Below are 16,615 nucleotides of genomic sequence, written 5' to 3'. Positions count from 1 at the left end.
CATCACTATTATGTCATACATTCTCAACTAGCAATACACTAACCAATGTTAGACCTTAACACTTTGCAATAAGGCTTACATATTGTCAGCTAACAGTGTCAATGGTATATTCTCATACTAGAAACACACTGAGCATTGGTAGGCTTTAACTCTTTATAAATAAGGACTACGATTGATCAATCGTGGTCACAATGATTTGGTATGTGGGTATTGCACAAAACTAATAAACTGAGGTAATTGTCTTAGCTTAGGTTTTTATGATTGCACCCTAATAGGTAATTTACAGGTAAAAAAAAAAACCTTGGTATGTAGTAAAATGTTCCGGTATATGTTTGTTCAATATGTCATAATATATGGTGTAAAGTTTAAAGATTTTACTTAGCTAAAAAGATTGATTAACACCAAATATCAAGGTCAAAAGTGGATTGGATTTTTTTTCTCCAAAATATTCTCTCAATGAGGTTATAAATGGCTGGCTTTATGTACTTGTGTCCTGTAATTACATTCTTTTTTATATTATGTAATAAGTATAATAACTTACATAATTTTAGTTATTTAGTTTACATTATTTAGTTTTACACTATGGGAAAACCAAAAGAAAGTATTCTAATCTTAGTAGGTAATTGAGGTTGGGTTCAAAAGTAAACACTACATACTGAGCCGATGTTAAATGTTTATAAACGGTTAATACATTATTTCATTTTAACATCACCACCACCACTTCTATGAGTTCTAGTAATAAACATAATCAGGTAAAAGTTTGTACACTGTTTTATGTACAGTGGCGTTCAAAAGTGCATGGATAGATGTCGACCGTAATGCCTTAATATTACGGTTGAAACATGTCCATGCACTTTTGAACGCCAGTGTACTTTAGATTTATAGTTATCATTATCCCTATCTCATATCACCACCAATGTAGTCATCATTTACACTACAACAAAAGATAAGATAAAGACATTGTAGAATCACCCACATGCTCTAGTTTCATGCACCCATTATGTAATTGCCAGTGAACTTGTTGATCATCAATTACAACATGTAATGTACCATTATGTAACTCATTGATAAATAAATAATAGTGTTTAGAATTGCTTGTTTTATGTTTTGTTAGTAAATAATGATGAATGTTTATTTACGAAAGTAGTACAAATTGTAAGCATTGCAATAATTTAGTTAGTACTAGGACTTTTTTACAACAAGACCTAGATTTCTCTGTCGAAGTTAGAAGGTCAATTGGTAGTTTTCAAGTCTGTATCTGTAGGTATAAAAAAAAAAGTAAACAAACAATTTGTACATTTCCGGGTAATTATAACATTTATTGGTTTAATACCTAAAGATACAAAGTATAGCTTCTGATGTTTAACATTAAATGTTCAGAAGTTAAAGCGTGAAGAGGTAACTGACAGACAGAGTTGACAATCATGATGATGATGATGACTGATAAAAACTATCCTATGTCCTTAGCTTTCTCGGGGCCCATACTATCTCCATACCAAATGTTGTCCAAAACGGTTCAGCGGTTTAAGTGTGAAGAGGTAATAGACAGACACACTTTCACATTTATGTATGTATGTATGTATATAATTTATTGTGCATAGAAATAAAAACATGAGAAATGCAGTTACAGAGTGAATTAAATACAACAAAGGCGAACTTATCCCTGTATGGGATCTCTTATTATATTGGTATGGATTAGTAGGGGTAGTGTCTAAGTCTGCTATAAGACTATCTGCTCTAGAGGATTCCAGTTGTATTTACATAAGACAAGTGGTAGACAACCAAAAGGAATGGACCAACCAATGGGTTGATATATTTGGTTATGCATGTCAAGTTCCGAGTTTCCAAATTAGAGTGAGTAAATGTTTAGATATTGATTGGTACAGTCAAGTGTAAAAATATGGATGCATACAACTTACTCAAAAATATGTCCCCATAGCTCTCAGGTCAGCGAATTAAGAACTATGGGACACTCCCGTAGTGTCAGCGAATTAAGAACTATGGGAATGTCCCATAGTTCTTAGTTCGACATAAGAGCTATGGGACATATTTTTGAGTATGTTGTATGCATCCATATTTTTACACTTGACTGTACATCACTGTTTGACCGTTTACAAGAGTTTGTTAACTTTATATTTATAGCCTTATATCAAAAATACATTTTTATACTATATCTACAGTTTTCCTTAATCTATGATACCCGATTCTGTGTGCCTTTGGGCAAAGGCCTCCCCAAACCTTCTCCACTCTTCCTTATTTTGCACTAATCTGGTCCATGTTTTAGTCCTTCCAGCCATGTCTTTGATTTCATCGGACCATCTTTTAAATTGCCTACCTCTGTTTCTTTGTTAACTTACTGATACCTAAATAAATGTCAACTAGATTATGTTTGCCATTAATTACTGTTAGTAATTGTGTGTGCATAACGAGCTTCAAAAAACCTGAAGGCCAAGATAAAAGAACTAGGTTAAGGTGCCTAACTAGTTAGGCAACAAATGCAATATTGTAATAATGAGTAAAAACTTACTCCTAGGTGTCAGTAACTATAGAACTGACCCCCCCACCCCCTGAAAACAAGTTTCTGTGCACGGGGGCTCAGTTATCTCTGCAGCTTACTGTACAAATTTAATACTTGATTATTTGATGTATTAAAACAAAGCTATCAAGTTTATGAAACTTATTTAAACACAATCATCAAATAAATTGTTATTTAATAAGAGTCTATAACTCCTAAAAAAATTAATTATTTTAATGAACAAATCCTAAAGAGCAATTGACCAGTAACGTGAAGTCACAGCAATAATCAATAGTAAATATAAACAAAATCAAGGTGTCTCTCAGTATGTAATTGATTCAACTATCCATATATTTTTAGGTTATGCTTAATTGCAATAGTTTTTTTACACACCTATAACCTTTTTGCTGCATAAACAAGGTGTGTATTAGATAACAGGCTCCAAAAAGCCGACATCGGCGAAAATATGTGTTACGAGAACGCAGTGTCACTGACCTGAGGCAAGTTCGCTGCGATCTGCCGATGCAACGAGTCCCGCTCCTTCTCCACCTCCTTAAGGCGGAGCTCCGAGTCCCCGAGCCGCTCCTGCGTCTCGCGGAGACTCTCCACCAACTTATCTCTCTCATCCAGCATCGACACCATAAGCTGCTCGAAATTCGCATCTTCACCAGAAAACTGCGAACTCCTCTGGCTGATACTGTCTTCCGATATAGTGGGCATCACGTCGCACATCATATTCCACATTTTAATTTACCATTAAACCAGAATAAATCGCGTACACGACACACCGAATAACACAATTCGATCACCGTTTTACATATGTCCCGGCACTAACGTTACCTAAACCTAGCGCACGATACGCGAGGACGTAGTTTCACATTGTCAGAATATTCGTACAAGATTTTAGTCAAGAATTCGGGAGACATTCTAGTTCAATATTTAGAATGACACACCTAGAAATTGCACTCCTACAATCCCGTACTATCACGGCTCAAACGGCCTGTCTGCCATCTTGGATTGGAACGTCAATCACATCAAAGAGTAGGTATTTATGTAGAAGTGTCATCTCGCTTCATGTATAGTCTGCTCTGCCAGCAAACCAAATTTGACAGTAAAGTACTACAATCAAAGTTTTTTTTTAATTCGCTTGCCTCGTCCGATACAAGCGAATATTGAAAAAATCTATGAATGCAGTTTTACTTATTAAAAAAAATAAAAGAATGTTTCCTTTTAAGTAAAATGAGCTAACTTAAGGTTTGAAAGCACTTTCCCTCCAGGGCCCATTAATTTTTTCCACACTGTATAGAACAGCAAATACCGACGTATATATATTTTATATTGTGGGATTTGTGGCGCTTCGCGCTTCGTGGAACTTTTCTAAGCTAATTTTGCACTGACTACATAGAAGAGCCTAAAGTGAAGGGGTATTATTGTAAATGGTCAGAATCTAGAGTCAGACAAAGAAAAGTCTGCAGCGCATTTGATAGCCCACGCAGTGCAAATGTTATTTTAAACGTCAAACTTCTATGAAATTATGACGTATAAATAACACTAACTGCGTGGGCTATCAAATCCGCTGCAGACTATTCTTGGTCCGACTCTAACTCCTTACGCCCTAGGTACATTCAATCAACAACCTTAATGTATAAAATTTTAAATTTCATTTTGATTTTTTTTGTTTCTCCGTTCTGGATTTCACGGGCCTATACATCCCGGTCTTTTGATAGGCTTGCGTGGGGATACAGATCCAACACGTAGAGACCCTTTGGAGAGCTTTAATGTCATGTAGAACGCCTGCTGGAACCCGTTCACAGGCGCAACAATAGACACCCATGAACCGGTCGCAGCAGGTATTGGGACTATTGTAGAAAAAGTGAACAGTATACCGGTCTATGGATTGATGTTTGGGTGGACAATGAAACTGGGCTATTGTAGAGAGGTCCGGACACCTGCCATAACAATGTTAACACCGTCATCGAGGCAGGCGGTGACTCACCGCTGACTAGATGGGCCCCTGAATTAAACTGCCGTCGTAAAGACGACCAGGAGCAACACTGGTGTGAGCGGCTCAGGGGTGTCGAGAGGTGTGCGCCGCTTTCTACCCAGTGGCTGTTACCAGCCACGGTGCCAACTCGCGTCTTATGCATCTTTCACTTCCACCCCTGGAGCATATAACTCTAGTGACTCCTCTCTGGACGGCCAATGAAGGCAAGCCAGAGCTGAGAGTCCTGCGGGTCCCCTTGGGGTCCACTCCGACCGACGAAGACACGCCGGAGACGGAGACCCTGACCGACTCTCGGGAGCACTCGGGACCGTGGGCTCGTTACTCCCCAACAGCTCGCCACAAGCTGCCCTGCGGGCTCATTTTGATTATTATTATTTTATTATTGCTGAACTGAAACGATATTCCGGAGAAAGGAGTGGCGCAATCGTGTTGAACAAAATATTTTTAGTAATATTCTACCTGAGGCTGCTCGTATAAGATAAAATAGTGATGTTAATTTTGTCACATCAAAAATCGTGGGTTGCAAAAATGTTATAACCCTAATTTAAAAGAAATAATGATTTATTAAATGCATAAATAAATACAGAGAAACACTTATTTACCAAGTATTTTTACAAATTGACATAACAGATCGAACTTAACATAAATCAATCTTAAAATCTACTTACTAATCTACATATATCCTAAAATAAATGACCTAACTTAAAATCTAAACACATTACTAAAATCTATTATATACCCTAATTTAGAGTTAAACTAAGAAAATTCTGCAGAGATTTTGACAGCACACGCAGTGCAGGTGTTATTTTAAACGTCAAACTTCTATGAAATTATGACGTATAAATAACACTGGCACTGCGTGTGCTGTGCCAGTGTCATTTAAATATCTGCAGACATTTCTTGGTCTAACTCTATTCGTTTTAACTTCATATCTTTTAATTACATTAAACACAAAATATAAAACGAATATTAGTAAAAACATAAGCGATTCACCTGACTTACACTTCAATAATGCCACTAGCCACGATGTCCAAGCCACCCGAGAAATTAACTCAAAAATCACACTTCTGATAAGTTTTTCAACTCTTTGAACAAGTCACCGCCTAGCGTCTGCAGAGGGCGCTTCAAGAGCTACAGTAATCCTGTTTACAAAGGTGGTTATAAAAAATAATAGGAAGACGAAAAACCAAATTTGTAAAAAAAAGAGGTCACTCTCAGCAAGTTTTAATGAATATATTATAAATCACTTAAGAGTAATAACATAAATGTTGAAACTAATTATGTTTTACCAGCAATTTGAGTTACCGATTTTGATAAGTTTTTATATTTTGTGGGCGGGTAAGCATGCACTTACTAATCGATAAGAATGTCAATGTCAAGTCAAAATAGTCAAATGTCAAATCGAAAAATGGAGCAGCGCTGAGCTGAGTTACTATTTTATTTTCTTCCTTTATCATAACTCATAACCCAACCTAACCATATAAATAGCAATACATTTCCCATTCCTAATTTAACAGTGCTATTATGTTACTGTAGTTTGTTAGAACAGTTGACCTCGTGCGAAAAACAGATTGTTTATAAAAAAGAATACAGTCAGCTGAATCAATGCCGAAGAAAAAAGGGGACTGGAAATGTTCAAATTCAGGTATATAACTTCTAAATTGTAGTATCATATGGTAACCCAACTAATTTAATATATGTATTATTATTATATACCTATAAGTTTTCTTATAGGAACTTATTCCTATCCTAAAAAAACTATTCAAAATATTGGGGACTCCACCGGAACTTTAACGTTTGATAGGTCTGCGGGGAACTCAGTTGAGTGCTAATATGTATGTACTCGTTATTGTTGATCCTATTTAACAAAAACAATTAAATAGCTGAACGCAAATATAAAAAAAAAGTTTTAACAACAAGTAATCAAATATAAAAAACAAATTAACATTAAAATATATATTTATACTTCTATGTTTCAGATTTTACGTTAAAAGACTCCGCAGACGCGCCAAAACCAATCAGACGTCTGAAAAAAGCACAGATAACAGATACCGGTGAAGTATCATGGGACGAAATGGCAGACTATGACCTGGTCGAAGAGATAGATGCAGAGGGCTACAAAAGGTACATATACAAGAAAAAGAGCAATGCGAAACTTGAAGTTGACATAGACAAGCGGCCAGGTATAGTATACCCAGAAATTGTATTTTATTTGATTTCTGCATATATCAAACCGGAGCAAATAGGCAGTTTTGCTGCCATAAATAAAGCCTCATACGCACGCACGCAACGGGAATCATTCTGGCGCAATCTATACAAGCGTTACTGTCAGGGCCATCCACGGTTACCACCGAGATTGAGGATTGAGAATAGTTTTAAAGTGTATGGCTTAAAGCAGAGAGTCATACGAGCGTTGCACCATACGTACAGCGTGTTTGTACATAAGATTGAGCTTGATGCTATACAGGACAGTAGACCACACCGTCTGGTGAAACGTCGCTGCATAAATGTCTGGTATAATAAAGGACCAATATATTGGCTGGTGTATTTTAAGTTAAAGAAAGTGCCGCTGGAACGGCCGCAGACTGGAAACGGGAATATGTTGGATGAGCTGGACAGGATTGATGCTAATCCGGATGAGGATTGTCAAGTGTTGCAGGTACGTTTTTGATTGTTTCATTTACACTTAAAATTAAGGTCAATTTTTTATTTTCATACATTATTATGTATGAAAATAAAAAATTCATATCATTATTTCCATATTTTTTCCACCATATCAGTGATTTTTATATATAATGCAAACTGGGTGGTTGTATTGTTGTGTTTTATGAAAATTATGAAGTACATACCTCCAGATTTTAAATACAGACAAACTTTTCATATTTAATACTACTAAAATGCTCTTTTTTACATCAAAAATACATACCTATAGAACAACTTTCATTTTGAAAAAACTTTGTCTATTTAACTGTTACTAATATTTTATACTTTCAAAATTAAGTTGCATCATCAAATTAACATCCAAGATAAGTTTATTTTATTTTTTTCATGCTTTTTATCTTGAAAATGGCTTTAATCATCTAATATAGTCTCTATTTTAATTTAATAAAATCATTAGACTGACAACTTGTTGAAATGTTTAACATGGGTCACATACAAAATGCCGTGGTTCTAATTGAAAAGGGGTTCCCATTATACCCCCTTTCACTATAGTCACAAAATGGTTAAATATCGTTAATTTTATAATATTTCAACATATCTGACTTTTAGTCCTTTTTGATATAATTTTACCTATTTTCCACTTTCAGGTGACCTGCACAAGTTTCCACGAAGTGCCACCACTCCTCGGCATGACACTTAGCTCTGTCTCCGTTGTCCTCTCACCAGGTCTCCGCCACCACCGTCTCAGTCTCGGCTTTAGCACCAGCGCCCACAACATCTCCCGGAACCTAGTGCCTGATCAATCTGTTGTCATAGACACCGTTGTGACTATCTTTGTGTTTGACTGGTGGCACCCGAAGTACCCGCATTTTGATAATACTCTGCCTGCGAGGGTGAAGGATGAGGAGTCTATGCCGGTGTTGAAGAAAGAGTTCTTTAATATGAGTTTAGCGGATTGATTGAGGTCGTTTGGTGATATGTGCCGTTATTGTGCTGTTTTGTTTAACCATTTGACCGCGAAATACGTCAATTGACGCGCGCGGCTATAGCTCAATATAAACCTTCGTGCATTCCAACAAGGTTAAAAATAACGCGCCGCATACGATGGGCGATTTCAAACCCACCATAAAAATCTATAAGTAAATATAATTTCGACTTTTATATCAAATTCAAGTCATTCATTTTAATGACATTTTTTACGATGGTTCAATTTTGTTGAACTACGTCCTTTTGTTATACAGGTTAGGACCGAATAACTCAGGGAACTTTAACCGCGTATTTGACGTCATTTCAGACGGTATTTTATTAACCCTAGAGTGTTCGCGCTATGAGCATTTTGCCGCCCGAGGTATTTTATGTACTAGTGTAAAACTAAAATAAAAACTTTTTCTAATAGTTTTTGAATTATTACATCCCGTAAAAATTATAACTGTTTTATCCACTATTATAAACAAAAAATCATCTTAAGTTTGGGTGGCAAAATGGGGAGCGGGGCGATGTACGGAAAGTCGCGACCCTGTTTATGTACTGGCTATAGGTAATTTTTATGTTGCTGAAAGGAAAAAAACCAAAACAATTGTGTTTGAATTTCTCATATACGATTTTAATTTTTATGGTGTGGTACATAAGGTCAAAAATGTCAAAATGGTGGAAATATGATTTGGCAGTATCATTAGTGGAATACTCTTGATTGTGATATTTTATCTTGCATAGATAGATATTATTATTATTTGGATGTTATATTGGAGGTCTATTCCTTGAAATTGTAATTTACTTCTATATCGTCGAATTTAGTCTTTCTGACATTGACGTAAGGTCTAATTTCATTTGGTCTGCATTACCACTAGACCTATGAGTAGGTATCGGCATTAGAGTTGAGGTCACGCACACAACAACATATCATGCAATGAGTATGACAGTCAGATTTGGAACTTGATATCGCCATTGATATAGCGGAGGGCGCATACAACATAGTACATTCTATGTAATATAATTATATAATATTTGATCTCCAGGGGTTTTATTTGGGTTCAAGCGCCCTCACACTCACACGTGTGATACTAGCTCAATTTGGGTCGTAGCGACTCAGTATCAGACGTGTGTTACTAGTGTTACTACTGATCAATATGGGTCAGATTGCTTTGCATCAATTTGTTGTTTACAATGTACATTACAATGATGGTCGTTCGACGATAGTAATTCGTGTTACTAGAAGCTTACGTCCTAAATTACTGTGCCTAAACATTTGTATTTGAGTCTCTTTTGTACTGAGATGATATGAGTTGACAATATTATTCTTATGATATCAAGATTAGTAAATGTCTAGCTGGTAAATACCCCTCAGACCGATTCTGATTTAGAGTATTGTTATGGTTTTGATATTGTTTTGATACCACCTTGAAATGAAGGCGTGCGTGAAATGCGTACCAATCACCAAGACGATCGTCAAGCTATAATTCAAGCAAAATCAGAAGTGGCCTACTTGTCGGAAGTTCTAACCCAATAAAATATGTAATAAATGTGGTATTAGAAACCCCATTTTCCGTGCCTCTATACCTACAATGACCATTCTTAGATTTGAAGTATCTATGTCAATGTGAAAATGTATCAATAGTATGGTCAGTTCTATAATTTATGTTTATGTAGTTAGGTGAGTTAACTTTTTACTTAGTGACATGCGTTATTATGGGTACGTTCACAGGAAAACTCTCAAAACTCCATTGTATGGTGTTTATATTTGCCATACACAAAAGGTAGTCGTCTACCAAGTATGTTAGTAGCACACGTGATACAACATTTCTTCTAGCAAACTGTACCACTAATGTCCCTAAGACAACGGGATTTTTTTTACTTTTTTTTAATTTTTTTAGGGATAGAATAGCAACACAAAAGACTCAACAAGTTTTACGTCTTCTGTACAGTCTTCATCAGATATATCGGCGCGGCTAAGGCACTCACAAATATCTGAACACGCCTCTATTGTCAGGGCGTTATTAGATTGCGTGTTCAGATATTGTGAACACCTTGGTCGCTCCGATATCTCTGATGGCGACTGTACAGTCAGCAGCAATAGTTGCTAAGCGGGCGAGGTGTTTAAACTGATCTTGACGCGACTTTATTGTTAAGATAATAAGAGCGCGTCAAGGTAATGTTGAACACCTCGCCCGCATGGCAACTTCTGCTGCTGACTGTTCCTAACTAGCGAAGAAGTAGAACTCGCTAAACATAAAGTCCTACCGTACTTTAGAATAATAAACGTTAGATACTTGTAGCTACCGTCGTGCAAGTTGCGGAAAGTTTCCAAAAAGTTGGAATGGTTCTCGTATATTTCAGAAACATTTCACAGGAAACAAAGGAAACTTTCATTTTGGAAATTCAAAATATAGATAGTATCGATACCGATACAAAAATATGAGTTTCCGAAGTTTTTCCAAGGCCTGCACATAATTACCTAGACCCTTGTGAGACTTGTCTAAATTGTCTAATCAAAATAAGACTAGTTATGGCCTAAAATAATAGATAGATTATTTTTATGCCAGTTTTTCTAGAATTAAGATACAATGTTGAGCTTAAACCTGTTGTTCTCGGTAATAGCTAAGATCTATTGATTATATAGAAGGTTTGTAAAGTCTGAGACAGTTTCCTGATTAACTCCTAGAACGCCTTTGCTACTGAATCAATAACCATGAAATTGTAAAATACAGTTCAAATTGTCTGTGACGTATACGGGACAAGGCGTTCGGCGGGTTAATACCTAGATATTTGACAGCTGATGTAGATGGCGCTGCTCGGCTCCGTACATTATTTGGTGCCCACAAAAGTTTTCAAAACGTATTTTCGCAGTGCAGCGCCGTCTAGGTCTGCTGCCATAGAAATATTTTTTCTTAAGCTTTACTTCTCTTTTAGGTACTATCGATAACCACATAGTTACATAGATTCTAGTACTTCAAAGAGTATTCATTTACCTACTATAAGTTGATGTTCAAAATATATAAAACAGTGTTGTTCTGCACAGCTTTAAGATGATCAACTATGGAATAAATACAACTCTGAAACTGAATGTATTGTATTATTTATTGTCACTTACCATTAATGTCATTATACCACATAATAAATAATACATAGCACTAGGTGTACCTACAGAAGGTTCTCTCTAACAAAACGCGTCTATTACGAGAGAGATGACCGAAAGGTGAGCTGCTACTAGCAGTAGTAGTTGCCGCAGTAGCAGTCTGCTAGACACCAAAATTGGTGTGGGCCGCATTTACCTGTAGCGACGCGACGAAATCGCGGAGTGAGCCACGCCTGATTATATTTATACTTAAGCTAAGTGTTTTCAGATTATTTATTACTTATACCGATGGCCACAATTTTTTTATCGGATCAGATGTTGCATGCGGTTTTGGCTTAAATATAGTACATTTTTATGACCAAGCTTTCCAGTTCATAAGTTAGGGAGTCTGGGGTAACAGTCTAACAAAGTCAGAGATTTCTGCGACAAAACAGTCTTCAGGACAAATGCGGATTAGGAGGGTATAGCTACACTTTATATATTTATATTTATTTATTTCACAACATATGACTACAATACAGTAATAATATGGAGACTGGGCGAGGAGTTGCGAGGAGCCGTAAGGGATTGCGGAGGCGTTAGAGTCCTCAGAACAGACAAGACAAACTGGAAGATGTATATAGGTAGTTTATTGCGAAAATGATTAGTCAGAAGAAAAGGTTATGGAGTCTGGGGACTCTGGGGTAACAGTCTGCAGGCGTTGCAAGAGCCATAGGGAATGGCTGCGGCAAAACAGTCTTCAGGACAAATGGGGCAGACCGCGGCGAACTGCCGCGCGTAGTTACACTCTGCGGCCGTTGACCATTGGGAGGGTTGCGCGTTCTGTAAAATTGCAAACGACTTAACTCCAATCCAATTTTCGTATATCAAACGCTATAAAATTGAGTTTGTTTATTCAGATGATTAATCGGATTTGAGGCTAGGATTAGCAAAAAGCATCTCAAATTGAGAAGTTCTGTTCCGTGTACAATAAGAGGGGGCTAACCCAAACTTGAATTGATACAAGTTTTTTCGAAAAGGAAATGCTATGAAAATAATACTTACCTACTTACTTACTCTTTATACCTAAGATGGACCCTTATATTATAACTAAGAACAGCAGTAAGAGAGTGATGAAATAAATGCATTTGCATTTGTAAAAAAATCACACGTAAACTAGATCGCGTCATAATTTTTGTTTCCTTCCTCTTTTTCTCTTTCTTTTCTCTCTTAAATAGGACTTACCTTGAAGAACACCGTCAGCACGCAGTGAATGGTGTCATACGCTGGGCAGTTAAGGTAGACGCCCTGTGTAGGCAGGCTCCCCGCCAGGCAAGAAGCCTAATAAACAAATAACATACGTATTAAAAACTTCTTCAAACTTCAGAGTCAATTGAAACTTCTCCGAGTTTGAAACCTGACAAAATACAAACTAGGTCGAGTTTTAATTTGTTCTGGTATATAAAGAATTTTAAATGTAGGGAATGTTAGTGGTATAAATAACAACGGTAAAGTCAACGCAGAGGTTAGGTAAGAAAGATTTAAATTAGGTATTTTATATGCGGTGTTCATTTGAGAAGAAGGCGCAAAACATTTTATTTGTATACCTAAATGTTTTGTACTGTTTAGAGGCGTCAATGTTAAAGGTATTGAGAGCGGCTTCAGTGGCCGGTGCTCAAATCATGGGGGCCTTGCCAAGATGACAAACGAAAATCGATAAACGCTAACCGAAATCAGTGGCGGATTTGCAGTCTGCCGCCCTAGGCCCCAAGTCCTGTAGCCGCCCCTTTCTCAGCACCCATAAGATTGATTACATTTTGAGTTATTTCTTGTTGTAATGCAGCGAATTTTTTGTCACAATTTGCCGCCCCTAAGGGGCTTCTAGGCCTGGCCTACTTGGCTTTAGGGCAAATCCGCCACTGACCGAAAAAAAATAATATCGGGATGTCAAATGCTGCGAATAGTCACATGACTATTTCCATGCATTATTTAAGTTTCGATTCGGACCTCCCTGGGCGCTCAACGCCACGCTGCACGCCCTGCCGAATGCACCGGCGTTATGTTGCGGAATTTATTGCAATAGATACTTAAATAAATATTAAAAAAAAAACGACTTGGATGCATTGTTGCGGGATTGGCGGGATCTTGCTCATTATTATTAGGGTGGATTGGAAAGAGAGAGGGGAGGCATTTGCCCAGCAGTGGGACAGACACATAGGCTAACAAAAATAAATAGGTATAATAAATAAAAAGCTTACCTTGACTTGGCTGACAGCCGGTGCCCAATCAGGGTGGTCCTTTGCGAACTGCTCGAAGTGAGCGGTGACTTTAGCCTTGTCGATGGCATCACCGCTCATCCAGCCTGATTTACTGAAGATGCACTTCATACGCTCGCACTGTGGAAGTATGTACATATTTACCTTGACTTGGTTGACGGCCGGCGCCCAATCAGGGTGGTCCTTAGCGAACTGCTCGAAGTAAGCGGTGACTTTAGCCTTGTCGATAGCATCGCCGCTCATCCAGCCTGATTTACTGAAGATGCACTTCATACGCTCGCACTGTGGAAGTATGTACATATTTACCTTGACTTGGTTGACGGCCGGCGCCCAATCAGGGTGGTCCTTAGCGAACTGCTCGAAGTGAGCGGTGACTTTAGCCTTGTCGATAGCATCGCCGCTCATCCAGCCTGATTTACTGAAGATGCACTTCATACGCTCGCACTGTGGAAGTATGTACATATTTACCTTGACTTGGTTGACGGCCGGCGCCCAATCAGGGTGGTCCTTAGCGAACTGCTCGAAGTGAGCGGTGACTTTAGCCTTGTCGATAGCATCGCCGCTCATCCAGCCTGATTTACTGAAGATGCACTTCATGCGCTCGCACTGTGGAAGTATGTAGATATTAAATTCATAAGGCGGAAAACTGTCATATAAAATTTTGGCTAAAAAAGCTAAAAGACCGTCATACATTCTTTATTTAGTAGGAATAGGTACGACATAAATTCCAATGTTTTAAATAAATCCGGTGGCATCGAAACTGTCGAAAGGGATTTCACGGACTTATTGATAAGTTACAGTCGACGATATAGTCTTGTTTTCCTCAACTTCATCCGAGTTACGTCATATGCTAGAAGACCTTAGCAACGCAAGCCTCGAGGTTGGACTGAAGATGAATATGTCAAAGACCAAGCTCATGACAAACAGCACAAAACGTAGGATTGAGATAAACGGAGCACACATCGCATATGTCCAAGAATACCTTTATCTTGGCCAAATAGTCTCTTTCCAGGCGCGACAGGAGAAAGAAGTCCAAAGACGCACCGAAAACGCCTGGAAGAGCTATTGGTCAATGAAACACCTGATGAAGGGAGACCTACCTCTATCACTCAAGCGTAGGCTCATGGACATGTGCGTACTTCCAGTTCTCACCTACGGTGCTCAGACCTGGTCATTGACGGAAGCTCCGAAGTCCAAACTCGGGGTTTGCCAGAGAGCTATGGAGCGCAGCATATTAGGTGTAAAATTAAGGGATCGAGTCCGAAACACCACGCTGCGGTCTAAGACTCGAATAATGGACGTAGCTCGGAAAGCGGTCAAGTTAAAATGGGACTGGGCTGGTCATGTGTGCCGAATGCCGGACGACTTGTGGGCCAAGTTAACCACAGAGTGGGAGCCCCACGAGTCTAACCGTGGAGCCGGCAGGCCTCGTCGGCGATGGCGGGATAACTTGGACTCCTTCTTGAGAGGCTGGCCAGATATTGCACTAAATAGAGACGAGTGGAGGAAGAGGGGGGAGGCCTTTGCCCAGCAGTGGGACACAGTGGGCTCTGAATAATAATAATAATTGATAAGTTAATAATTTTTATAAATAGCTGACGCGTAGAACCGATGTGTGAACGTAGAAACGTTCACACATCTTGTCGATTGCCCCTGCATTATCTTCTGTAAAAGTGGTATTCGGTTACAATTATAACATATTACGCACCTCATTTGGACCCTTGGAGTTGCATTGCGCAGTGATATCTCTGGTCACCAGCTTCGGATTTCCGAGGCATTTGTGTATCTGAAATAATTATGGTAAATGTAATTTTTATCATGTCCTGCGTAAGTAGTACCACACAAATTCATATTAAACAAATATTCTAGATTTTTTCACACTTTTTAAGTTAAAATTTGAATTTAATCCGACTCTGTTTTCTTTTAGAGCTATCTCCATTTTTAAGTCAGTTAAAAGTGTCGTAGCCTTAACTATTGTAATTTTGATGCTACGGCGGAACACACAATATTTTAGCAGTTTATATCCTCTAGCCGCCTACAAATTAAAACTTCCCAAAATAATTGCGATTTTAATTTGTCAAAATATAAATTCAAAACATAATTGAACGGGAGTCCTTTTTATAGGCCTCGGCGGCTAAAGAACGTACGAGTGGAACCCATACTTTTGGCTTTATAAAATAGCGCTGTAATAATCTCAAATTTGGGGAGGGAGAATACCTGTTTTGTTTTAGGGGTACTTACTTCTGTAGGGGTTACTCCACACCTCACGGGCGGAGGGGTCGCTGAAGGCGTCTTTGGAGGCGTCACTAGAAGGTCGGCTTGGCATAGCTGCAAATATGTAGGTACTTACTCCATTTACAGTTAGTGTCAGTAAATCAGTAAAATATCTCAGAAGAATAAAATATCCACAATAAAAATAAAATGTCAACAAATGCGTAAAATTCAAAATTTAATAAATTTATCTTCTTTATCAGTTGTTCCATTTCGTCAAATGGTAATTCGAAAGAAAATCATAAGCCCCTATAAATAATATAAACAATATATATGATAGCCCCAAACTAAGCAAAGCTTGTAGGTACTATTATAATAATTAATAACAATATCCACATATATATAATAATAATATTCACATCACTATTAGGTATATATTCGAAAAGTTCCGACAATGGCACCAACTGTGAAGTTCCTTTCAAACGAAAAAAAAACTAAAACGGTCCAACTGTCTCCGAAAAATCAAAACACAAAGATGTGAAAGATGCGAACGAATTGAGATTGAATCCAGTTAACAAAGTTAACAACAGACAAACAAACAGAGATAAAAATAGTATTAGATTACAACGAAAAGTGGCTCAATACCTTTGACAACCAAACTAATTTGTTTGATTATTGTTACATATGCGATTAGTTAGGCACCTATTTCTTTAATGTGTTTTAAATGATCACAGAGAAATACCAACTTGAATGTTATAAATCACTTAAACACTAAAATACTAGTAAAAAAATAAAAATTACACTAAACTCACCGCAATGCCCGCAAATAAAAGAACAATTTTAAACATGTTGACACGTCTCAAGTCGTCCGCTCTATCTAGGCGAATAGCTGACCT

At 37.8% G+C, this 16,615-nt stretch overlaps 3 protein-coding genes across 7 annotated transcripts in view; 1 reads left to right on the top strand and 2 right to left on the bottom strand.

The window, feature by feature from the left end:
• LOC134794096 (liprin-alpha-1) overlaps positions 1–3,536 on the bottom strand; it is a 269,061-nt gene extending 265,525 nt beyond the window's left edge. For all 5 annotated transcript variants that reach the window (XM_063765792.1, XM_063765793.1, XM_063765794.1 and 2 more), the window contains exon 1: positions 3,011–3,536. In XM_063765792.1, the coding sequence (XP_063621862.1) occupies positions 3,011–3,259 (249 nt within the window). In that variant the 5' untranslated portion in view covers positions 3,260–3,536. The remainder of the gene's footprint in view (positions 1–3,010) is intronic.
• Positions 3,537–5,854: 2,318 nt separating this feature from the next.
• Positions 5,855–11,241, top strand: LOC134794086 (putative transmembrane protein 183BP). The gene is made up of 3 exons (XM_063765773.1): positions 5,855–6,165; positions 6,500–7,179; positions 7,829–11,241. Exons 1-3 carry the CDS (start codon positions 6,126–6,128, stop codon positions 8,138–8,140), a joined length of 1,032 nt encoding a protein of 343 aa, XP_063621843.1. The 5' UTR covers positions 5,855–6,125; the 3' UTR covers positions 8,141–11,241.
• A 643-nt stretch (positions 11,242–11,884) lies between these two features.
• On the bottom strand, positions 11,885–16,615 carry LOC134794085 (uncharacterized). Its single transcript, XM_063765772.1, has 6 exons — positions 16,532–16,615; positions 15,750–15,836; positions 15,217–15,294; positions 13,815–13,952; positions 12,478–12,573; positions 11,885–12,075 (listed from the first exon to the last, which is right to left on the bottom strand). Exons 1-6 carry the CDS (start codon positions 16,565–16,567, stop codon positions 11,914–11,916), a joined length of 597 nt encoding a protein of 198 aa, XP_063621842.1. The 5' UTR covers positions 16,568–16,615; the 3' UTR covers positions 11,885–11,913.

This window comes from Cydia splendana, chromosome 10 (assembly GCF_910591565.1).
Source record: "Cydia splendana chromosome 10, ilCydSple1.2, whole genome shotgun sequence".
Classification (NCBI taxonomy): Eukaryota; Metazoa; Arthropoda; class Insecta; order Lepidoptera; family Tortricidae; genus Cydia; species Cydia splendana.
Note: the sequence above shows the minus strand (reverse complement) of the source record. Positions and strands in the feature narration are given on the sequence as shown.

What these genes read in the sequence shown, in the direction of transcription:
- LOC134794086 (XM_063765773.1), top strand. Translation starts at nt 6,126, where the DNA reads ATGCCGAAGAAAAAAGGGGACTGGAAATGTTCAAATTCAG. An exon ending in CTGGAAATGTTCAAATTCAG is followed by an intron (nt 6,166 to 6,499) that starts GTATATAACTTC and finishes TCTATGTTTCAG; the next exon opens with ATTTTACGTTAAAAGACTCC. An exon ending in AGGATTGTCAAGTGTTGCAG is followed by an intron (nt 7,180 to 7,828) that starts GTACGTTTTTGA and finishes TTCCACTTTCAG; the next exon opens with GTGACCTGCACAAGTTTCCA.
- LOC134794085 (XM_063765772.1), bottom strand. Translation starts at nt 16,567, where the DNA reads ATGTTTAAAATTGTTCTTTTATTTGCGGGCATTGCG. An exon ending in TTTTATTTGCGGGCATTGCG is followed by an intron (nt 15,837 to 16,531) that starts GTGAGTTTAGTG and finishes ACATATTTGCAG; the next exon opens with CTATGCCAAGCCGACCTTCT. An exon ending in GTGGAGTAACCCCTACAGAA is followed by an intron (nt 15,295 to 15,749) that starts GTAAGTACCCCT and finishes TAATTATTTCAG; the next exon opens with ATACACAAATGCCTCGGAAA.